The 24,984-nt window shown below is 31.1% G+C and overlaps 2 protein-coding genes across 6 annotated transcripts in view; both read left to right on the plus strand.

The window, feature by feature from the left end:
* Duox (Dual oxidase) overlaps positions 1-12,820 on the plus strand; it is a 36,077-nt gene extending 23,257 nt beyond the window's left edge. For 2 of the 4 annotated variants that reach the window (XM_026643874.2, XM_064216582.1), the window contains exons 4-29: positions 1,544-1,705; positions 1,786-1,973; positions 2,833-2,916; positions 3,560-3,674; positions 3,938-4,104; positions 4,430-4,666; positions 5,389-5,585; positions 5,927-6,060; positions 6,137-6,251; positions 6,329-6,530; positions 6,614-6,767; positions 6,889-7,058; positions 7,155-7,310; positions 7,424-7,570; positions 7,659-7,790; positions 7,868-8,071; positions 8,174-8,361; positions 8,453-8,720; positions 8,822-9,050; positions 9,460-9,677; positions 9,793-9,907; positions 10,016-10,199; positions 10,428-10,587; positions 10,652-10,807; positions 10,897-11,025; positions 11,833-12,820. In XM_026643874.2, the coding sequence (XP_026499659.1) occupies positions 1,544-1,705; positions 1,786-1,973; positions 2,833-2,916; positions 3,560-3,674; positions 3,938-4,104; positions 4,430-4,666; positions 5,389-5,585; positions 5,927-6,060; positions 6,137-6,251; positions 6,329-6,530; positions 6,614-6,767; positions 6,889-7,058; positions 7,155-7,310; positions 7,424-7,570; positions 7,659-7,790; positions 7,868-8,071; positions 8,174-8,361; positions 8,453-8,720; positions 8,822-9,050; positions 9,460-9,677; positions 9,793-9,907; positions 10,016-10,199; positions 10,428-10,587; positions 10,652-10,807; positions 10,897-11,025; positions 11,833-11,961 (4,340 nt within the window). In that variant the 3' untranslated portion in view covers positions 11,962-12,820. Of the gene's footprint in view, positions 1-1,543; positions 1,706-1,785; positions 1,974-2,832; positions 2,948-3,559; positions 3,675-3,937; positions 4,105-4,429; positions 4,667-5,388; positions 5,586-5,926; positions 6,061-6,136; positions 6,252-6,328; positions 6,531-6,613; positions 6,768-6,888; positions 7,059-7,154; positions 7,311-7,423; positions 7,571-7,658; positions 7,791-7,867; positions 8,072-8,173; positions 8,362-8,452; positions 8,721-8,821; positions 9,051-9,459; positions 9,678-9,792; positions 9,908-10,015; positions 10,200-10,427; positions 10,588-10,651; positions 10,808-10,896; positions 11,026-11,832 lie in introns of those variants that run through there. The other 2 variants (XM_064216583.1, XM_026643875.2) reach the window with 2 other exon arrangements.
* A 6,078-nt stretch (positions 12,821-18,898) lies between these two features.
* Positions 18,899-24,984, plus strand: part of Mol (moladietz) — a 46,302-nt gene continuing 40,216 nt past the window's right edge. Inside the window, exon 1 of one of the 2 annotated variants that reach the window (XM_026643882.2) lies at positions 18,899-19,046. The gene's annotated coding sequence lies outside the window, so the exon portion shown is untranslated. The remainder of the gene's footprint in view (positions 19,047-24,984) is intronic. The other variant, XM_026643880.2, reaches the window with a different exon arrangement.

The following is a 24,984-nucleotide window of genomic DNA, read 5'->3' on the forward strand; positions in this document are numbered from 1 at the left end:
AATTATTAGAAACTATCAATCACGAAATATCCAACATTCGTAATACGTATCGAACGTTTAGTTTTGATCCTTTGATCCACGTTGAACATTGCTTTCAATTAAGTATAGGTTTAACTTTCGCAGACTTTGCTTTTGATTAACATCACTGTCAGAACCAATAATAATCAGTAGTCAAACTGCATATTATAAAAAGAATTATATTATTTTCGCTGAAACATACTAACTTCTAAATTGACACGTTACTCGTAAAATACTGTAAAACTATAGTAAAAAATTAAAATCTCAACACAAATTGAATTTCAATTAACACATGCATATCTAGTCAGACCGGTGATCTGTAAGACATGCAAGTAGGTTAAAAAGCAGATAAATAAATGTCAATAATTAATCCAATATAAATGCAGTAATGAAACTGTGAACGGGATGTAGCTGGACAAGGCTACATAACTCGATCAACTGCATCCAATAGATGATAGAATATTGTACTATAATAAATGGTTACCATATGTATATGGTAATTGTTTCAAGTTATTTCCTTTGAACATCCGTTCCAGTTCTATATCCGTTTTCCTGTCTCATATTTCATATGAGACGTATCAATCAAGTTTGCCTAAACCTTAAAATAGATAACAAAATTAAAGAACAACAAACATTTTCGTAACTTTTTATCATTACTTATGGGAACTATTTGTTCATTTGGTTGATGACGCTTAGGTGATTTTCGTTAAGACTATATTATTACTTGTATTGCCTTATTTGCCTACTCCACTCATTATCTGCATGATAAATCGGATTTAAATATGATAGTAAATAATGGAACAAGATCATGTCTCGTATTCGAAGTGAACGTATGCCTGCAGCGTGTATGGTACCTACAAATAATCATCATTAATTTGCTTCACAAAATATTACATCACGCACTGTTAAACATTGAATATTGATAGATTATAAATTAAAATAAATAGTTTATTACTTATGAGCACTATAAGAATATAAATTAATACAGATTACAAAACTAAGAAGAACTCACTAAAAGATAATAAATATTATTTTATATAGTATGATTCCTAAAAAGTGTTTTAGTAAAACGTTAATTATCTCGAATGAAGAAAAAGGTCACTAGGAAATCATAGTACTATACGGTCTATCTCAAAGATTATCCAGTGTATAATAGACTATATCTTCAAGCGGAAGCCGAGACGGAAATTTCAAAAGCGGTCAAGTAACACAAATAAACGTCTCTAATTACATATTATATCCTGGTGCAGTTTGCATTTAAAAAATTTGGGTTTCGGTATTAGTGCTTAAAAAAAATCTAAATTTAACGAACCCCACCGCCTTTTTACCTCCATCCGTGACAGGAGGCCTAATTTATTTTCCGACCAGAAATTCGGAATCATTATTCAACTGGAAAATGTTTTATTCAGGTATAGCTTATATTAACTTTTGCTCTATATACCATTATACCTATTTTTATTAAAGTTTGTTTTGTGTTTTAATCTTACCGCCACTTTAAAGTTTATTTCACGTTTTCATTTCCCAGGCAGTCGACTAACAAGAAAAACACCCGCTTCGTATGCTGACGGCGTGTATATGATGGCGGGCGTGGACAGACCAGGCGCAAGGACTTTGTCTAAGCTTTTCATGCGAGGACAGGATGGGCTACCGTCTCTCGCAAACAGAACAGCTTTGCTCGCATTTTTCGGTACATTTTTATCCTAGTACACCGACGACATTATTGTCACATTTTCTATCTTCCAGTTTGTACATTAACCTTTTCCACAGGTCAAGTTGTCACGGGAGAGATAGTGATGGCCTCAGAATCGGGGTGTCCGATCGAGCAACATCGCATCCCAGTAGAAAAATGCGACCACATGTACGACCCAGAATGCCAAGGCGCTATGTACATGCCCTTCCATAGAGCTGCGTACGATAGATCTACTGGTCAAAGTCCGAACAGTCCTCGAGAGCAAGTAATTATTTTGATCGATAAAATATGACGCCAAATAATCCGTTCTTTATTCGAATTAATTACAATAACAATGACTCTGAAATAGTATGAACCTACTTATTGATACATCACATACACTAGTATTAATTTGTAAATCGAAGGTCGTTTTCTAGGCAATAAAATGCAATGGCACCTTCTAACCTAGATCGCATCTGAATACTCAGCATTGATTAACATCAAATAAGTACCGACGTCAAATATAAAGTTCACACATTCCGTACGGCGTTGTTACAGAATGTTAATTTGAAAACTAATTGAATTGATAATATACGTTTATTTCATAAAACATTTAACAAATATTTATTGAGCTTGAGGTTGAGACGGATAGCGCGTCATTGGATTTGCTACGGTCTTTACCCATATACAAAGCATTTTATTATTAAAGTAACACTTGTACGTTAAAGTTATTGATTTCTATTATAATACATAAATCAAATATCATAAATATGGCGATGTTAATGACAAAACGTACGTGTACCTGTTTTTCAATATTTTTTACTTACAGTGAAGACGAAAAAACAAAAAACATTTTGAGAGTTTATTGCGAAATATCTAGTTATATTTTAATACCTACATTGAAAATCTTCTTATACTCTATTTTATATTTCTTTGAAATGAAAAAAATTATCGACGACCACGCAGAAAAATGTGTCGTATTTCATATAAAACTTGCGAATGAACGACTATGATGAAAATAGTAAAAAATATATACCACACAGTGTAACTAAAAGGCAATAAGCGTAGATGATTATTATACGAACACAGACGCAAGTGATCTAATTCTATAATTTAAATATATCGATTTCCAAATCTTGTTTCAGATAAATCAGATAACATCTTGGATTGACAGCAGTTTCGTGTACAGTACGAGTGAGGCCTGGGTGAATGCAATGAGGTCATTTCAGGTGCCACCAGCAGCCACGCCTGCCTCTTTATGTACATTCATATGCCTACAATATACGTACTCATTTGCTTTGCATTTGCAAACATTACTCTTCACAAGCCGACCATTCGCTCATTATATTGCACATAGTATATTAAGATACACAGATTTGACCGAACGTATTTAATTATTTTAATGATCGTGGTTCGTAGTTTTGCGTAGTAATTCATATCTCAATTTAACGCTCATTATTTTCACTAAACAGTTCGCAGATCTTGAATAGACCTTTTTTAAATAAAAAAAAATATTTAGTAATGATTACACGATAGATTCAGATAATATTTTTAGATCAATTATCAACACAAACACTGTTCTTGTAATGAGCTAAATATACAAGTCCTACAATTATTTTGTGCTATGAATACGATAAAGATCAAGCCTAACAACTGTGACATTACTTACCTTTTACATTTACTCTCTTGAACGGAGTACCCAATTAAATTTATCGGTATAATTGACAAGTGGTTGATTTGCTGCAGCGTTTGAAATTGTTACGATGCATTCCGTTTTAAATTGCTGCAATCACAGAAATTATAATGACCTAAGCAGAATTCTTAAAATATATCCAATTAATATAAATAATAATATCCTTATTTTGAATGCAGAATGGAAGTTTAGCAAGTGAAGGAGGGATGCCTTTACGAAATACGAAACGTGTACCACTCTTTAACAACCCAGTTCCTCATTACATGAGGATGCTTAGTCCCGAAAGGCTTTTTTGTAAGTATATACTGTAGTAATATTATTAAGTATTATTTTAAAGCTAAAGTTATTATTATTGTTCTGAAAAATGATTTGATGGAATTGTTGATCCTATTGTATGGTATGTATAGTATATGCGATAAATCTAGAATACAAAAAAATTAAAAAAAGTTGGCAGTATGCTGTAATATAATAATTTATTTTATTATCATTTCAATACCATAATAATAATTATTTATAACTCCGGGATATGATCTAATAAATTGGTTCGGCACTCACAGTGTTAGGCGATCCGCGAACAAATCAAAACCCAGCTATGGTAACATTTGGGATCTTATTGATGCGTTGGCACAACGTGGTGGCGGCGCGGGTGCATCGACAGCATCCAGACTGGAGCGACGAACAGCTGTTCCAACGAGCGAGAAGAATCGTAATTGCGAGTTTACAGGTATACTACATTTGTCCATATAAGATTACATACATATATATATATATATATATATATATATATATATATATATATATATATATATATATATATATATATATATATATATGTATGTAATCTATTAAAATAATATTAAAATTCAATCAACGGTGAAGCCGTCATTTAAATATTAATTATTTTTGATAAAAAAAAAAAATTTAGATTCAAAGTCATTTCATATACATTTTTTAAGCATATCGGTTTTTAATTATTGTTCTCTTCATTTTTCAAATAATTTTCGAATATTTAGTAAAATAAATTGACATAAGATTATTTACCATTTCAGAATGTCATCCTGAATGAATACGTCCCAGCTTTCCTAGGCGTCCCGATGCCGCCATACTCTGGGTACCGCGCAGACGTAGCTCCAGGTGTCACACACGCCTTCGCCGTGGCTGCTTTCCGATTTGGACACACATTAGTACCACCGGCCATATTGTTGAGAGACAGAAACTGTAGATACGGTAGAGCACCTGGCGGTCATGATGCAATTAGACTATGCCAAACATGGTGGGATGGCAATGTAAGTCTCTTTAATGTCTATATTCTCATATCAAATGAGATTATTAAAGCCTAAAAACAGATATAGTTCATTTTGTATGTGAATATAAAATGTATACGCCTACTAACGATTGGGTAAAGTAAAAAAAAATCCAATTAATAAAAAATGTACATAAATATATTCAGTCTAATTAAAAGTGAATTGATTTATTTATATAAAACTAGCTAATGGAATGCCTCGCAAGCTAATGGATGCGTTGCGATGCCGATAAAAATAAAATGTTATTTTGTAAAGTATAATCGAGTTCGACTTGCTAGTCACTTATAATCCGTTAATGGTAGTATGTCAAAAATCTTCACGATGAATGATGAAAATACGCGAACACAATGAATACGAAGAGCACAATCATTTTTACATTATATAAGATATACATGAAATAAGAATAAACAGCCTGTGTTATATATTCTACACTAGCAAAACAACTTTAATATTAAGCTGGTGATGTGATAAAATATAATGGTATTCGTGATTTTTGAAATCAAATATAACAAAACAATAACTTTTTAGTGCTTCTTAGCTTGAACGTCGTCTAAGTTATTAAGATATAGTACTCCCTTGACCTAAATTGTTACATATACTATAATATTGCTCATACTATCCGAGTAAATCCATTAAAAATAATAAATAAAAATAAAAGAATGATTAATAAATTCGAATTTTCAATAATAGTACTCTGTTTTTAGGATGTTATGTCTCAAGTACCAATAGAAGAAGTTCTTATGGGTATGGCATCACAATTATCGGAGCGTGAGGATGCACTCTTATGCTCAGATGTGAGGGATAATCTCTTTGGGCCAATGGAATTCTCGCGAAGAGATCTCGGTGCTTTGAATATTATGAGAGGAAGAGATAACGGCTTACCCGACTACAACACTGCTAGGTAATTCAAAATAAAATAAATTAGCTCAATTAACGAATTCAAATCTCAGCTCTCACAATATATTTTGGAAAATAAATAACTGAACTAATAACATTGAATATACTATGCTTACGTGGTGTCTATTTGTAAGTTTTCATTTTTTATTTTTATTTAAAATCGTTTAATAAATGACGGAGTTCTTAGATAACAAACACAAAAAGAGCAACCGAATTGATAACCCTCTTCTTAAGTATACTTTCTCCATTGTGTTTTTCAGACAATTGATAAATCATGTATTTAATATTTGCATTCAATATTTCTTTATATTAGCCATTTTCTGATCTATTCTAAATTTATTACAGGGCTTACTTTGATCTACCTAAAATCAAAACATTTAATGAAATTAATCCACAACTTTTCGAGAATAATCCTGATTTACTCCAAAAATTGATTCAAATTTACGAAGGAAAACTCGACAACATAGATGTTTATATTGGTAAGAGTAATTTGATTATTTATTAAAAATAAAAAATGACTGTTCATATATGTAATATAAAAAAACAATTTTCTAGGTGGAATGCTTGAGTCTACAGGTCACCCAGGAGAACTGTTCAGAGCAATAATCATTGACCAGTTTACAAGAATACGAGACGCTGATAGATTTTGGTTTGAGAACGAATCAAATGGGTAAGAACATATTCATCAAACCATAGACAACATATATCTATGAACGTAATTATGCTTATCGTTAAAATAAATTTCAGGATATTTACAAGTGAAGAAATAGCAGAACTGCGTCGTATAAGTCTTTGGGACATTATTGTAAATAGTACAGCAGTAGGTCCTAATGATATTCAACGAGATGTATTCCACTGGAGAGAAGGAGACCCGTGCCGTCAGCCATATCAGCTAAACGCTTCGAAGCTACCACCTTGTAAATATCTGAAGGGTTACGATTACTTTGAGGTAAATTTTCTCCTCATTAATAAATGCTTTCACCTTTTTTTATTCTAACTAAGTTGGGTATTAAAAACTTGATAAATTTCCAGGGTAACGAGTTCGCTTACATTTACATCTGTTTAATTCTCGCATTCGTTCCGATACTTTGTGCTGGTGCAGGCTACGGTGTAGTAAAACTACAGAATAGCCGACGTCGTCGCCTTAAAATACAGCAAGAACATTTGAAAAACACTGAACAAAAAGGTATTATTTTATCTATTTTTAGAAATATCTATTATGTATCTAATGTTAAGGTTTGTACTCATAAAAACAATCCGACATAATTATAACTATTTAAACAATTAAATATAATTTTTGTTTATAGGTTCTGTAGATAAAATGGTATGTAGGGAATGGGTACATGCATCCCACAAGAGGCTAGTAAAACTCAGACTTGGTCCAGAATCTGCACTTCATGTAACAGACCGCAAGGGAGATAAGTTGCGGACTGTGCCATTAGAACACACTGATCAACTCACTGTATTGGAGAGCCAAGTAAGCGGAAACATATTTTATTATCAATTATTTATATAATCATTTTGTTTACAAACTATTTCTTTTAAATAAACTCAAATAATTAAATTATTTTAGGAAAGTCGCACCAACAAACGTCCTCTTGTCTTAATTCGAGTGCAACGTGAACACGACCTTGTTCTAGAAATGGAATCTCTTGCTTCACGTCGCAAATTTCTTGTTAAATTTGACGCCTTTCTCGCGCAACACAAAAAAGCACTTAATCTTACTCAGGTAAGAAATCTGAAAATTGAATGTAAAAATCATATCTTACCTTCAATAATTATTTTTTCAGATAAAACTTTGATTTAAATTTCTACGAATAAGGATAATGTGTTTATTTAAAGGGACATCGAGATCAAATCTTAGCATCAGCGGAAACAAGAGAACGACGACAAAGAAAACTGGAACATTTCTTTAGGGAAGCATATGCTATTACTTTTGGCCTTGCACCTGGTGAAAAAAGAAGAAGATCAGAAGACTCCGATCCAGAGGTAATACAATAGATTTTTTTATCAATGAGTTTATTTCATAATAATAATTATTATGAATATAATTAGTAATTACAATATTTTTTTACAGTCTATCGTAATGAGAACATCTTTATCTAAAGGCGAATTCGCAAGCGCTCTCGGAATGAAATCCGATGCAGTTTTTGTGAAAAAAATGTTCAATATTGTGGACAAAGATGGTGATGGAAGAATATCCTTCCAGGTGCAGTATATAAAATGAATCTTAATTATAATTTGTTTTTTTAATTCCAAATAAATGTTAACAATATATTTTTACAGGAGTTTCTTGATACTGTTGTATTATTTTCACGAGGGGCAACAGATGACAAGCTTCGAATTATATTCGATATGTGTGATAACGACCGGAACGGCGTGATCGATAAAGGTGAATTAAGTGAAATGCTGCGTTCCTTAGTCGAGATTGCTAGAACCACGTCATTAAGAGACGAACACGTTACTGAACTCATAGATGGCATGTTCTCTGTAAGTAAAATGATTTACTCAATCGAAAACAAGGAATATTTAAATTGAAAGAAGTATACAAATATAATATACGTTTTTTTTTATAATTATATTTTATTGTAGGATGCTGGCCTTCAACACAAAGATCATCTCACGTATTCTGACTTTAAGCTTATGATGAAAGAATATAAAGGAGAGTTCGTTGCTATTGGTCTAGATTGTAAAGGTGCAAAACAAAACTTTTTAGACACATCCACGAATGTTGCAAGAATGACTAGTTTTCATATTGAACCATCTATGGACCAGTCTAGGTATCCGATATGACATTTTTATATTAAATATGAATACAACAAAAAATAATGATTTTTTTATGATACCATATTTATAATTAAATCTTTACAGGCATTGGTTCCTACTTAAATGGGACTATCTTACAACATTTCTGGAGGAAAACAGACAGAATATATTTTATCTATTTGTATTCTACGTCGTAACAATAGGCTTATTCGTGGAAAGATTTGCACATTATTCATTCATGTCTGAACATCTGGATCTGAGGCATATTATGGGAGTTGGAATTGCTATAACTAGGGGATCGGCGGCTTCCTTGTCATTCTGCTACAGTCTCCTATTGTTAACCATGTCCAGAAACTTGTTGACTAAGTTAAAGGTATAATACAATAATATTGATAATTATTTGAAAAATATAATAAAATATAAATAATTTAATAAATGCAATACTTAACACTTAAAATATTTTTTGTCTTACAGGAATTCAGCATTCAACAGTACATTCCCCTCGATTCAAGTATCCAGTTCCACAAGATTGTAGCGTGCACGGCACTCTTTTTTTCCCTTCTCCACACAGCGGGTCACATGGTGAACTTTTATCACGTTTCAACACAACCAGTAGAAAACTTACGCTGTTTAACAAAAGAAGTTCATTTCACATCAGACTTTAGACCTGGGATAACTTATTGGGTCTTCCAAACTATAACAGGTAATTCTATATCAAGTCCCTAATCGATGAGTTATATTATTTGCATCGAAAAAACATTTGATTGCAAGTGAAAATATACTTGAACATGTCTATTCCTTCTATTCTATTACATTCTCTACCCCCCGTTAATGTAATTATTTGAAATAAATTTATACGTCCAGTTAGAATAGGTATTATATACTCATAAGTTATTCTACTGCCAAAAAGCAATACTTCATTTGTGTAAAGAACGATAGTAAAATTAGAAGTACAGTGAACATAAGATCTGTGTTCCTCAGAAAGACGTCATATTAAGAAATTGTTAATATAGTACTATATTAAAATAACAATGTCTGTAGATGGAGCCGCTTGGCTTTAAATTATTTTTTTATAAATTAAAAAAATCTATTTAAAATTTCGTTTTTTACAGGCGTAACTGGTGTGCTTTTATTTATAATCATGTGCATAATATTTATATTTGCACATCCGGTTATACGTAAGCGGGCTTACCCGTGGTTTTGGCGAGCGCACAACCTACACGTGGCGCTTTACGCACTTTGCCTCGTGCACGGTCTCGCAAGGCTTACTGGAGCACCGAGGTTCTGGATATTCTTCCTTGGTCCAGCTATTATTTACACTTTGGATAAAGTAAGAATTAAAAAATATATTCTAAGACTGATATTTTTGTTTTCACTGAGAAGCAGAAGTAATGTCTATATCATACGGCTTGTATCGAAATTAACTGACGCGAATATTGTTGTAGGTTGTTTCGCTACGCACTAAATATCTAGCCTTAGATGTTTTGGAAACGGAAATGTTGCCATCTGATGTCATAAAAATCAAGTTCTATAGGCCGCCTAATTTAAAATATTTATCAGGTAAGCAGAAATCAAGACAATTTGTTTTAAATACATATGAGTTATTTAAAAAATAATATATATTTTTTTAACAAAATATTAGTTATTTAAAAAATATATATTTCTTAGGTCAATGGGTTCGACTTGCCTGTACAGCATTTAAGAAGGAAGAATTTCATTCGTTTACATTGACATCAGCACCTCATGAGAACTTCCTTTCGTGTCATATAAAAGCGCAAGGACCTTGGACTTGGAAGCTCAGAAACTACTTTGACCCCTGCAATTATAATCCTGAAAACCAGCCTAAGATAAGGTTAGTAACAAGAGTTTACCAAAACTGACACTTTACATGTTTAGGCATTTATATACGTGATCAAAATTGTTTTATTTTGATCCGAATTTTTTTTTTCAATTTAAGCAATTGTCGTAATGTCAATGTTTTTTATATATGGTCGCGTATAATATTGAATGATAGTATAATGTAGAATGATAGTATTATTATTATATTTTTAAATTCTCTTTATTGTTCTGTTAACTAAAGAATTCAAGGACCCTTCGGAGGAGGAAATCAAGATTGGTACAAATTTGAAGTAGCGGTCATGGTTGGTGGAGGCATTGGTGTGACTCCTTATGCCTCAATTCTAAATGATCTTGTGTTCGGAACCTCAACCAATAGATATTCAGGAGTTGCTTGCAAAAAGGTAACAAAAATAAAAATATATACTTATGTCATAATTTTGAAATTCTAAAATATGATATTTATAGGTCTACTTCCTATGGATCTGCCCTTCACATAAACATTTTGAATGGTTTATCGACGTGTTACGAGACGTGGAACGTAAGGACGTCACAAATGTACTGGAAATACACATATTCATCACACAGTTCTTTCACAAGTTCGACCTCAGGACGACAATGCTGGTAAATATTGATATTGCCCCATACATCAGAATTTCAAAGTATTCGTTATATATTAGCACATTAAGCGACACTAAGCTATTTTGTTCCAGTATATCTGCGAAAACCACTTCCAGAGATTGTCTCGCACGTCCATGTTCACGGGTCTTAAAGCTGTCAATCATTTCGGACGACCTGACATGTCCTCATTTCTTAAGTTCGTGCAGAAAAAGCACAGTTATGTAAGTATTACACATTTCCCTTGATTGATTTTTAAAAACTTGCATTTCGTTGTATTAACGACGAATATATGATAATTTGTTATTAATTTGCTATTCCACGTTTTTTTAAAAACTTGCGTTAAAATATTGTTTCGGATTTATAGCTTAAAAATGACACTTTGGATATATCTAAGTTTTTAGTTAAAATATTACAGAGACACTAGTATGAATCCTAAATGATATATTATGCAAGTATATTTGTTTATTTAATAAAATTAAATCACAAATAATTATAACTACATCAGAGCATCATTATTGTAGTACGTGTTAAAATTACTATAAAAAGCAATTCATAATTTCGTCTCGTAATGTATTTCAGTATAACCTAATTTGATAAATAATAAAGTGATTTGATTTGCCTTTCTATTCGATGGCAATAAAGTATAGTCGTGACTGAGACTGATCTGTTGTGACACAAGGACATGAGAGAGCCATCTGCGATATCTTTAATGTTACTGTGCCCTAGATATTAAACAATTTATATATTTATTAAGCTAGTACAATAGGATCCATTCTACTTCCTCCGAATACAAATTAATAGTTAAAGTACATATAACAATTAAAACTATAAAAAATATAAGAATCACATAAATGTATTATGCAATTTTAGACTTATTTGTGGTATGCACGTGTTGCCATGTGCTGTTCATGTGTGTGTTTATTTACATACGCGTTTGCTGTGTTTAAAATGACATTACCTTATTGAGGCAGAGGCCCAATGTGTATGGGTGGTGAAATTTAATATCTACATAAACATTTGCAATTCAGGTTTCTAAAATTGGGGTATTCTCTTGCGGTCCTCGGCCGCTCACCAAATCCGTCATGTCAGCGTGCGAGCAGGTCAACCGCACGAGACGACTACCATACTTTATTCACCACTTCGAAAACTTTGGATAATCAAGATCAAAAATCAAGAAGATGCCCGGGAGTGAAATTTAACTAACGTATATTTATTTTAGAATATTTACAAAATGTTTTATTACAACATACAGTTTTAAATAATAATAAAAGATTGTTATTTGTAAAGGTCATGCAGCTAACTGTGAATATAGTATTTAATATTACGGCTACATCGATGCAAGGAAGCCTGAACGTAACATTAAATGACTGAAGCAATTGCTAATCTCTTGATAAAAAGATCAAATATTATGTGACGTCAAAGGTATTTATGATTAAATAGTTTTTACAACACTGCCTATGAATAAGCTAGTGACGCCATTAAAATGTTGAACATAAGATATTTATGCATTTCACACAAACAATCTTTTCGTTTTACCTTTAGCAAATTCAAATACCATCTTATTTGCTAACGTGAACGTAAACGTAATTATGCAAGTCAATGTATGTTAATTAAGTTATCTTAAGTCATATCTTTTGTCATTATTTATATAACTCTTAATTTCTTGTAGTTCCATATAATGTTTAAACTCATTTTGCCACTTAAATATTTGTAAATTTAAAACAATTATTGTGTTTCAGTCATATTTTATTAATTTGCTTTCTTCGTTAAAATGCTGCTGTTAACACGAAATCGTTGCGGCGTTAGTACAAAAGAACTTCGCATTTTTATGTACAAAGCTATGTAAAACTAAGAATTATTGTAGAATACAATAAATAAATTATTAACCATAATTAAAATTCAAAAAAGATGTTTTTAAATGTAAATAATGTAGATAGATATTATTGGTTAGGATAAGTTACGAATTTTTACCAGTTTATTATGTAAATAATGCAATAAATTTTGTTTCCTATGAAATGACTATTCATTTTAAAATAATTGGCCACCTGGGGCAGAACAATGCGAGCTTGTCTACAGTCTATTATTAACTAATTAAACCTTCGTTGTAATTGTTATCATGCGCAGATCTACCGGGAGCGGTAGTTGCAATGTAATGAGTATTCCCAAACCTTCAAGATCGTACTTGAATTATTTATGGACGGTAATTTAAGGTTGCCTTCTAAGTAAGAGGCAATGACTAGCCTTGCAAGTTTCTACACACAGCATCGCCGGTCGTCCAATGTGAAAAAAAACCTATTTATTAAAAATATTAGTTTACTATAGTAATTATTTAGTTAATGTAATCGAAGATTACCGATTCAACTTCGACTTTGTTCGTTTCTTTCAGTAATGGGATTTTAGATTGTTAGAAATTTTACCTGTTTTTTTTTATTTGAAGATTAAACAGTTTGAAGTTTTTTCTTTATCGTCTGTTGTTTTTGTACATACGTATGTATATAATATAAAATAAAAAAGATAAGTACTTATAAAATCAAAATCTATCTTATTCATATTACGAATAATGAAAACCTCTAGTAATCCAAGCAGATATAAGAATTACTTACATGAATTTCAAATTAATATCAAATATTAAATGTTAATCTTTATCTTTAGGTTTTGTTATCGAATTAATTTTATAAAGAGATTTTATTTGTATACTTAAAACAGTTTAAACAGGCTAAATTACTTATTCTATTAAAATTAAACTTTCTTGCTTGCTTGTAATTTACAGAATGTTGTAGCCTCTTAAACATAATTGTCATCATTAAACGGTTACATGACAACTCAGACGCTTGCAAATCAAGAACAAATTAATTAAAACCTCCTATAATGGAACTATATATTTAAAAAAATAAAAGATCAAATCAATTGTTTATAACAAACTATATTAATAATTTAGGGCAGATCTAGGGTTGGGTTTAGAATAATCCTCCACGATTTTGGGGGAACAAATTGTTGTATATGTTAGAGGATTGGTCCCTGATTACAACAATACCACTCACGTCCTGCGAAACTGCACCATTTTCAAGAAAATTAAGAAAAACTATCATAACCTATACACGCGGAATGTCAAATAAATCTTAATATCACTATAAGAGCAGGATAAGTAACTATTTTGTTTAAGTTCGACAAGGATGCAATATACATAAGGTGCTTGTCATATGTCAAAACGCTAAATGAATGTGTCAAATATCACGAATATGTTTTGACATTATTCATATTGAAATATGTCGTTCGTTGTTTCTTTTTGACTCGCGTAATTCGAATGAGTGCTCATTTTGTTTGTTGTGATTTATTTCGATGACTTTGCTATAAAGCTTAGATTTACACATTTGATTGTATAAAATTGACACAAAACCGACTCTGTTAACTCTGACTCAATATGGTCTTGTCGGACTTACCCCTAGTGTTTTTTAAGAAACTGAAGGCGCGAAGGGGGTGCAGCACCCGCCTGCTGTAACAAAGCACAGGCACATCGTACCTGTGCTTATTATTTTAAATAATAATTTCAGATGATTTATAAATCTTAGTGATATTGTATTTTTATGAATATAAATTGACTTAATTAATAAAATTTTCTATAAAGCAAAGGTATTACAAAATAATATTAAAAAATAATTATTTTAAAACAGAAGAATAAAATTTGTTAAACGTATAAAATTTACATAATTTGATAAAGATTACCTAAAGTCTAAATATGACCACATAAAGGCTTTACATAACTGAAAATTACAGAATAATTGTTGGGAAATTACATAAAATCCCACTAGTTAATATTTTACTAGTTAAGCGATCATTTTAGACGCACTGCCTACATACTAGATTGAAAATATTAATAATTAAGAAAATTGTGAAAACTGATAATTTACAAATCACTGGTACTAAACACTAGGGTTGTTACAAAGTCGAAATGTATAATTTTTTTAACCCTTTTTGGTAATGCCTTTCTCATGAATAACTTAAAAATCAAGAGTTTTCGATTAAAAAGTAGCGCGTGGGAATAAGTGCATCGAACATAATTATGTCTACTAATCGTACTCAGTGCAGTAGCCGTAACTTTACGTAATAAAAATATAGTAAACGCATTTTGTTGAACACGCAAATTACTTAATTACTAACCGAATGATTTATAGTTCCCTCTTTATAAAGCCTCTCAAGACACCAGGGTATTGTTTTTTAACTAAACTCGATACTTCTAAAAAATTTATTTTTATAAGTTAATCAATATTACTTTCGGGTTGATGTTGTTCTAATATTAACGCAATGATTCCATTAAGCGTTCATTAAACTGTTATTGGAATAGGTGCGTTAGTACCATTCGCTCGGGTATTTATTATATGTTTGTGTTACACAATTAGGTTACAGTAAATTAAGAAACCTGACTAATTAATTTATCGGGCTAAGCCCCGGTGTGCGCTTGTTTTTGAGAATAAGGATTGGAGCCTCTTCCGCCGCGCAATTCGCGTTGGCGGATACGCCTTATGGAAAATTTAATGAATGCTTGCCCAGTCTTGAATCCACATTTCAAATTAAAATAAGATTGCGTTAGAAATTGGAATATTTGACCTATATAATATTTAGTAATATTATGTATCTGAATCTGAAGTTATTACTAAACTATATTCACTATATACACTATATTCAAATCTACGATTACTATTTAATATAAATAGTGAAGAGTTAAATTGGTCATTTGATGTTTATCCAAAGAAACAGTTGTTTTCAAATTTTGTTTATTATTTAAGAAAAAAGCATAGATAACAATATACTTCGAATATACATTAATAAACATTTTCTTATCTTCTCTGAATCTTAACATAGAATTAAATCACCTTATTATGCTAAACGCTAAGAGCGAAGATGTGTCATCTAATGTAACACCGTTGACGTGCACAGAGGTGCCGCTAGGGCCGTTGAGTAACACGATGAGAACTTCACCTATTACCTCTGCCTATAAATCATTGCAAAATACGTTGATTTCGGTATTCATTAAAACAAAAACCAGTTGTATACAATAACCTTTACATCTTAAAATTAAATAGAGAAAGTTGCAAAACAAAAAATAATAAAGATTCTTTCATTTTTTAACAACCAAATCTCTACGGATGTATCTCTGTCCACGCAAGTTTTTATTCTCAGGAAGCCTCACAATCGATATTACAACTCATTTCTACCTTACTTTCCTTCTGTAGTTTTTCTACACGATTTATTTATTGTTGTGTTGTTTAGCCTACTAATGATAAGTTCATCTCACTGTATCCTGTATCTTATTCTTATTCCCATCTATAATTTTATTCCTTTTTTTAATTTAAAGGGCAATATAATTTAAAGAATGGGTGGAAGGATGGTGGAGGGCGGTTTATTTCATGCAATTGTATCTGTATAACATTGCATAGATTTACATATCTATGTAACTACTGTATCCCTCGTCAGCTTCATCTATGAACATTAATTTGAAACATTGTAAACATTTCGTTGTATGAATCGTAATTAAATTCCGATACTATAAACGCAAAACGAGCCAGCGCGTGAACCAAGAGAGGATATACCTATATGATTGATAACGAACAGATATGGATCGTTGCGGATTTTAGTGTAATACCCTCATAAATAATATTTTTACTAAAAAAATTTTAATTCGTGATTTCGTCATTCGTTAGACAGCATTTTTTTCAATTATTCTCAAATAAAATAATTGGTAAAATATAATACTTATTTGTAACAGAAAACAACCAACATTGGATTGTAAAGTGAAGAACATTATGATCATTACATTAGATCGGTAAAGTATTGTATGCCTCATTCGCGTTTATAATTGCATAATAAAATTTTATTCAAATGTTTATTCGATTTTGAAGTAAACTGTCTGTAAGATTTTATTTCGTAAACCATTAACAGCAATTGTACAACTTACATGATATTTGAAGAGTATTGTAACAGACTAAAATAAATGCGTATCACATTTTTAAATACACGTTGCAGTTACATTGAACGACCCGACTTTTAATTTTATTTTCTTTTTCTATCTTCTATTTTGGCGTGAAGTAAAAAGATTTTTGCACAGATCTCTGTAAAAAATCAATGGAACTATTTCTGCCTGACTTATACTCGTGTAAAGTCTGGTGGGTGATTTACTTTAATACATATTCTAATGAATCAGTATTCTCAAGAAGTCGGTTAACTGACTTTTTTAAAAAATATATATCAAGCATTAATTAAATAAATTACGAAATTATATCAGCATTTTAAAATTGCAACATTTATACTCACCACAGACGAGAAAAACACTGTTTTTATTTTGTTTTGTTTTACATTGTTCTACAATAAATCCTAATCTTAGTATGCTCACAGTAATAATGATGATTAGGAAATCATGAATGGAGAGTCGACGTACTTATTGTTTCTATCCAACCATTAAATGTCTAAACGAACAATAACATTGAGTCAAGCTCGTAACGTCTAAATTACAACATATAATTAACTGCTGCAAAAAGTAACTGGTTAACACCAGCATCTATTCGTACAAGCTATACTTCGAGATTAGTGATTTTAATTGATCTACCTAATTTACGAACCGTGACATGTCTTAAAATTACACGCTCTGTTTGCGTATTATATAATACTGCTCATATTTGCCGCAGCTCAATTACTTGGTTATGATACTTTTAATAAAGACTCAATAAAACGACTATTTATGAGTATTGTTAAACTTGTGTTTAAATATCGGCTAAGGGTCGATTAATAAACATATTTTGGTTTTTCTGACAGTACATTTTTACCAGAGTTTGGAAATTGGCGTTGTTTTCACCCCGTATCTGTTATCCCGAAAAGCACGTACAGCTGCTTGAAGTCTATTCGGTTATATCAGATTGCCTTCTCATCAAACTTTATAGTTTGATGAGAAGGCAATCTGATATAACCGAATATAGTGTACATAATGTGCGGACATGTTTGCTCCTACTCTTGTTTACCATCTCCTGCGCAGTCGGGTCGTATCCATTAACTTAAATGGACGACAACGGCCTCTTATACAAATAAGGAAAATAATAAAAAAAATCCACTCCAATTATTTTGTTCAACTCCGAGTTTTTGGTCTATCACTGTGTCGAAATTCTCCCGAATTGATTGTTAGATAGAAACAGAGCAAAATAAAATATTCCAAGAGCATCTGGTCATCTTAAATGACCTTAAATTATTTTTCATTTGATTATGCCAGACATTTCGATATATGAGATATTTATTCGTATGATACGAGTGTATCTTTGATTTTTACACAACTTATCAAACAAATATGGATACTGGATATAGTTAAAAACGTGATGCAAGTCTTATGCATATATAAATAAATGATGACGATACTTAAATCAATCGCTCCTTGCTTATACTCAAATTCACTAAGAAACTTTAATTCGTTTCGACGAAAAAATAAATTAAATTTCATAAATGGGTCACATTTTCCTGTTTCAGAGGAATTTACTATTTTCTTTAAATATTTACAATTGCATCTTTTAACGCAAAAACCGAGTTTTTTATTAAGATTTTCATTTTAATTCCATTGAAACAAATAAATAGAAATATTTATGAAGAAAGTGAAATGTAAGTCAAACCGGAAAGCGATTATAGGGGCGGATCTTGTTACGCTCGGGTGCGCGTGCGCTGCGTACCGTATTCATCCCGCGTTTCCTCATTATACGCTCATAGAAACTGACAGAAAATTAATTTAATACTGAGATATATAATTTTACTTACAATATTATTGTATGTTTTTATAACGGTAATTGAGCAAATTATAGCGTGCTTAGATTTGATAGTCAATATAAATATTCCGTACTTTTTAAAGTATTAATATAATTAATATATTAAAATTAAATTTTCTATTAGATTTTTTCACACTTGGTTCCATCGAGGCTTTACTGCGAGATGATTCAATGACAAGAAAAACCGAAGTCGGCTTATATTATGTAAGCCGTTTTCGCCGTATGAGTGAAAGAAAGAAATGATTCGGCGTCCTTTTCACACTCGCTTTCATTCCGCGGTTCAGAGGTACGAGGCGCGAGAGTGATCACAGGTTAGTTTTCAGTGATCGCGCATCGAAGGCACTCTCAACTGGTGACCTCCGTATCGTTTCCTAGTGCTAGTGTTGTGTTTATTAGTTCCATGACGATAAAGAGACGTCAAGAAGCACGTTAACCGATCTCTAAAGGTATATTATTTCATTTAAAGCGCTCTCTGTCCGCGGTACACACGACTGCCGACATCCTTGTCCTCAATTAAAACAATTTACGGCACTCCTCATTTGAATTATATACTTGTTGTCGCAAATTATTATCGTTCAATATTAAATTATTAATATCTGTGTATCGTTTATATTAGTCAATTATTGAACAATTATGTATAACTAAATATTAGTTTTAATGAATAACACAGTTATTTAATTCTTTAATTTTTATGAGTGTGTCATAAAGTTTTCTGACTAAATAACTTTGCAACTTGAAGTTTTTCATATTCCTCGAATCATATTTAAAAAGGTTGTAAAAGCATCGGTTAAATTATAAAGATTTTTACTGAAATTAACGTTCTCGTTATTAATAAATGCGACCTTTAATCTGTTCGTATATTTATACGACTTCCTTCTATACATTTAAATGTAAAAGGTGACTATTACGACGTGGATGTAGATTGTTCTGATAGTAAGTGTCTTTCAATAGTATAACTTCACGCTCTAAAGCAACAGCAAATAATGTGTCAAAACTAACTTACTAACTAGCTTTATCTACCATGGCTTAAACCAATTATTTAAAGAGACGAGATTTAAATTTATTTTGAATCTAATAAGTTTTCATAATAATATAATTCACATAAAAATCCATAAATCATAGTTCAATTTAAAGTAAATCATTATTACTTGTAAATATTTAACGAACAGATGCATTGGTAATTAATTTCGAAATAAAACGTATTACGTATATACAATTAAACGAAAACAATTTCAATAGTATCGATGAGTTTTATTTTAATATTAAATACTGTTTCAATCAAAACCGGTAAGCTAGCAACAACTCCGCAACAGTATCCAAGTCCTTATATTGCAACATTCGTAATACGACAGCTGCCTACGATCTTGACATTTGACTAAAATTATCGCCATCTTTGTCTTGCATCTAACTTTCGTATGTTTTCGTCTCACTTACATTTCTTCACAAAAAATATTAAAATAATATTATCTACAACAATCTATACACATTAATTAATAAAGCAATTATTATAAGGAAAAATAAACTGACAAGAATATTATATATTTTGTTCTCTAGTACATATATGTTATATAAGTATACACGGTACCACAGAGTTAAAACTACTTCGGTTGTAGAATTGATGTTTATTATTATTATAATTTAACTAATAACATTTGCTACATGGATTAATTCTCTATTAAATTCATAAAACTAGTAATTTATGAATAGGTTAATGTTATTAATAATCATAATGACGTAATTTTATTGTTAAGAGCTTATATTTTATATTCAAATAAACAAATTTACGAGTAATAACCAATACTAAACGTGATTTTAATATGAAACTCAATTAAAAGCTATCTTTAATAACAATTAGTGTTAACACATAAAGAGTTCGAAACTCTTACACAACTAACAAGGAACTATCCATAATGTAACATATTAATGTTATTATTAAATTACAGGCTTAGGTTGGCTCAGTGGTTAGATCACGTGGGTTAGCTTCATTAAATTTTCAATTGGTTAAACTGTTTTTATTTATTAATTCATCTCGTGTTTGGCAATGGAGAAAAACAACATGATTAAAAATATTCATGTTGAATTAAAATCTGCCACATTGGAACAATGTCATGGAACAACTCCAAAGCCCAGCAGTGGGATAGAAAGGCTGACTAAAGTGTCAGTGTCAGTCTTTACTTGCTTAGAAAATATTGTCTCTATCTTCAATTATTTTAATTATTAAAATATAAAAGTTATCGTTTATTGCTAAATAAATGAATACATTATTATAATCACTAAATAAAACTTAATGCGACCTTTAATTTTGAAATTTTACCGTGTAAATAGCAGTTAACCATTTTGTTAACGCACACGATAATTAGTCGAGACGATAGGACTCAGTGAATAGAACACTGTTGATCTCAATGAAGATCGTGAAATAAACAACATTAAGTTTTCATGTGCTCAATTTGCTTTTGTTACTCAGTGATCGGGTATCAGATGAAATTCTGCCTTATCTATATCCACCAATTCACACTGGAACAGTGTGCTCAAATAAGGCTTCCTTCCTTCTGTTTCAGTGGAGAGGCCGATACTGTACTACAATTAGTGTTACTCTCGTCACTAAATACAATTTTAGTTTTTGTTGCCAAAATTATTTTAAGCATATAGGTACTATCCATATTCCCACAGAATGTAGTCACGAAATTTATTTGGTTTTATTCACAATGCGTTACAATTTCTCACGTACCCCTATTGTAAGCTGCATCTATAGCTGATGGAATTCATAATGTATGACGTAAACACCATTGTTTTTGCGCAACCATGTATCACCATTGCATTCTGTGATGACGACCCCTTGCGATGATTATTTTGACAACACAATAGGTTACATAAACAAAGATTTTCAAATACGTACATGTCTTAGCTAATTTAATTGAAAACTTAAGTGGACTTGACTTACACAGCTTCAAGGTTTAGGCGTAGAGGCCCTACAAATTGATACATCGAGTCAAGATAAAACTCACATTTAAAATTTAGTCATTTAGTTTCAAGACTTATTAGTTGTTAGTCTTATTTTGAAATAAATTACAGAATAATGTTCGGCTACCGTAAACGTGTAAAACACGATTAACAATATTGGTAAAACATGATTTCTACTTATTGCGATTTTATAGTTTTGCAAACTGATAATGAAGAAGTCACATAAATTTAGTTACCGAAGAATTTCGGGCAAGGCCGGTTGTGATCGATGTTTGACCATAACAACTCTTGCGCAAATTAACTACGCCTGTACTCATTGCTGCGTTGACCGAGATGTGGTCTTATTTGCAGTTTCTTTTTCCTTATGTTTACATTTTTAACGTGTTGACACGGTCATACTTCTAATGAATTCGTCTGTGACTTAAGCCACAAGTAATCTACCCAAGAAGGTCAGGTCATGTTACAATTTCCAAACTGTGATTAAAGAATTTTATTAACATTCTAGTATATAAACGAAGTGTTCCTATGTGTTTGAACTATTCGTAGAATTTCGAATTTATAAATAAATTCATTGAACATACTATCATATTTCAAACGACAAATTACAAAATATAATGTTACGCAAATCAAACATATATCAACTTCGGTATAATAAAGTTTAAATTCAAGCTAAGTTTATTATAGTGGAGTCGTGACAAAGCGAATAATAGAGTGGAGATTGAAGATCCATTAGTGTAATGAGTAATTATAGATGCTTTGAGTTGGTGATTGCCCGTAAATGGTGCATACCGCCTCAGGTACTGTAACTTAACTTAAAGATGAAGGTCGTCTTTTGCAATTTAATAGACATTACGTTTCTGGCGCCAAAATTTAACTTACTTAAAATTTAATTAGGTTTAACAACCACAGTTTAAATATTATTACGAATAAAACTAATTTGAAAATTTCATTATTTATTGTAATTGCACTTATATACTAAAAGCTTAAGCTTATTAATTTTTAAAAGCAATCATTGAGATAAGCTGGGCTATAAAAATTGTTGATCATAAGGTTTCATATTACTTTTAAAAACAAACTTTTTTTTGTTTTACTTTTCATAATTGAAATTTTTGCGGCTTTTATTTACGTACATGGTCAAATTTTATGCAATTTCATATAATGTCATTGAATTATAGATACGGATGTACATTCATTTGTATTCCAAACACTTCTTTTAAGGCACAAAGAGCTTGCATTGGGAATTACGCAAAATTATAAGACGGCATGCAAAAGCCGTCCGTATCGAATTAAAATGAATGCCCTCAGACTTCATCGCACCTGTACTCGCTAACAAAAAGCTAAACTTTAAAATAATTTGAAATGAATGGATCTAAGTATTTTCAAACACATTATTAAGCAAATATATTGTAAAAACAATAGTTCGCAAATGTCCCATTGCTAGGTTAAGGCCTCTTCCTCGTTTGAGGAGCTTATTACACCAAGCTACTTCAATACAGATTGGTGGATACATGTGACAGATATTCATCCAACTCATGTAAGTTCTGTATGCTGTACTTTGGCACTTCTGAAAATGTTATAATTAGTCAAAATAGGTTTCGACGCTTAAATTGTGTTCTAAAATTATTCAGTTATCAAATATAATATTACCTGCATTCCACTATAATTGGATGAATTGAAATTAACTATTTATTTTTTATTTTTCATCGTTAACTTTCCTCTTGGCAAGCAAAAGATATTTATTCTCACGTACAGACTTAGGAATATTCAATGTATTCGTTGTAGTCAATAAAAGCGCGTAGATCAATGTGATAAATTACACCATAGGCGTTGATTACTGTCTTGAATATAAATGATGTCAGTTTTATAGTATTTCCAAATCACATATACGTTCAAAAACTCAACTTTATAAAAGTTAAGGTTAATGGAATTGGTAATAAGCAATGGAGAGGTCCACTTTGACTTTTAATATCTGTTTATTTTTGGAACGTTTCTGCTTATATATTTTATGCGTATAAACTAGTATTATAAGAACTTAAACTTCATTCCTGTCCAACTATCATACCATTGAATGTAATTTTTATATAATGTGGATGCGTGATGTGGATATATTATTCGTATTTTTAAAATTATTATACAATTTCTCAATTATCGATTCAAAAAGGTCGCTTTTTAGCGATCAGGCTTTCTTCTGCACCTCGAGAAACCGTAAAGGTTTAATAAAGAATATAGAAATAAATAGCTATAAATTCAAACCGGACAACAGCATAACAAATTGGTGTTTGGCAGTAGAATAACTAATGAATGAGTAAAACCTAACTAAACTAACTTGAACAAAGCTTTATTTAAAATAAATATTATTTCGATAATGATAGAACAATAACAAGTAGCGTAATGATTGAGGTCCATTGATACTGTCATCGTGAGAGACCACTCTCGTGTATTGATAGGAGACGATTTTATTTTATGCAGTTATAGTCGTAACACTGCCCAAAAGCGTTCTTCAAAACAACATTTAGTTCGAATTTATCTTGAATCGTTAAAACGTAGTTGGTTTAATCTGATACTACTATTAATATTCAAGATACATATTATTTAAGTACTCTTACAGCCTCTAGTTACGAGAAACTGTTGCAATAGTTTCGATATTGTGTCTGGACAAAAGCCAGTCTAGACTAACATGTACCACCCGGGCAACGGCCTACTTAGCTTCGCTATATAGATCCTATTAAACCTTTCAAAATTTTAAACTAACTACAGAATATAATAACCTCCTTGTTAGAGCGAGCATAACATTTTACAACTACAATCATATGCCTTAGTCAAAAGGAAAATGTTAACATCATAAATGTTAACTGTATGTATATACAGTCGGTATGTAAATGTTGAGGGTGATTAGTTAAACAATGTATTGTTTTATTCTTTCGAATGTCAGATTAATTATGACAGAAAGAAATAAATTATAATTTATAAACAACAGCTAAACAACATTCGTAAGTAAGGCCGTTAGATACTGAAGAATTGGAACATATGTCGTAAGTCTTTAAAGACATTATAATCTTTATCTATGAAACGATCCCTGATTTCTGTGAACGTACATCAACCAAAAAGGGATGAATATTTTGACGCGAAATTTGTACATTTATATTCAGCGTTTTTTTGTTGAAGGTTTTTGGCTAATCACATCACCGGGCAGCTGGGTCAGCTTTTAAATAAATGTTTAAATATATGTTTGTTGAATTAAAAACTTACCTATGCAAATTGTATTTTCGAGACATAAAATTAAAACGAGAAAAAAACTGACCTACGTGATGTTCAGATACTATATCTTCTACTTGAATCAAATTATTTATTGCTAAATTAATCTAAGATCTTAATTAGGCACCTTTCTATATTTTACGACTCTAGTTACATAGTGTTTGAAAT

This window comes from Vanessa tameamea, chromosome 13 (assembly GCF_037043105.1).
Source record: "Vanessa tameamea isolate UH-Manoa-2023 chromosome 13, ilVanTame1 primary haplotype, whole genome shotgun sequence".
NCBI classification, from domain to species: domain Eukaryota; kingdom Metazoa; phylum Arthropoda; class Insecta; order Lepidoptera; family Nymphalidae; genus Vanessa; species Vanessa tameamea.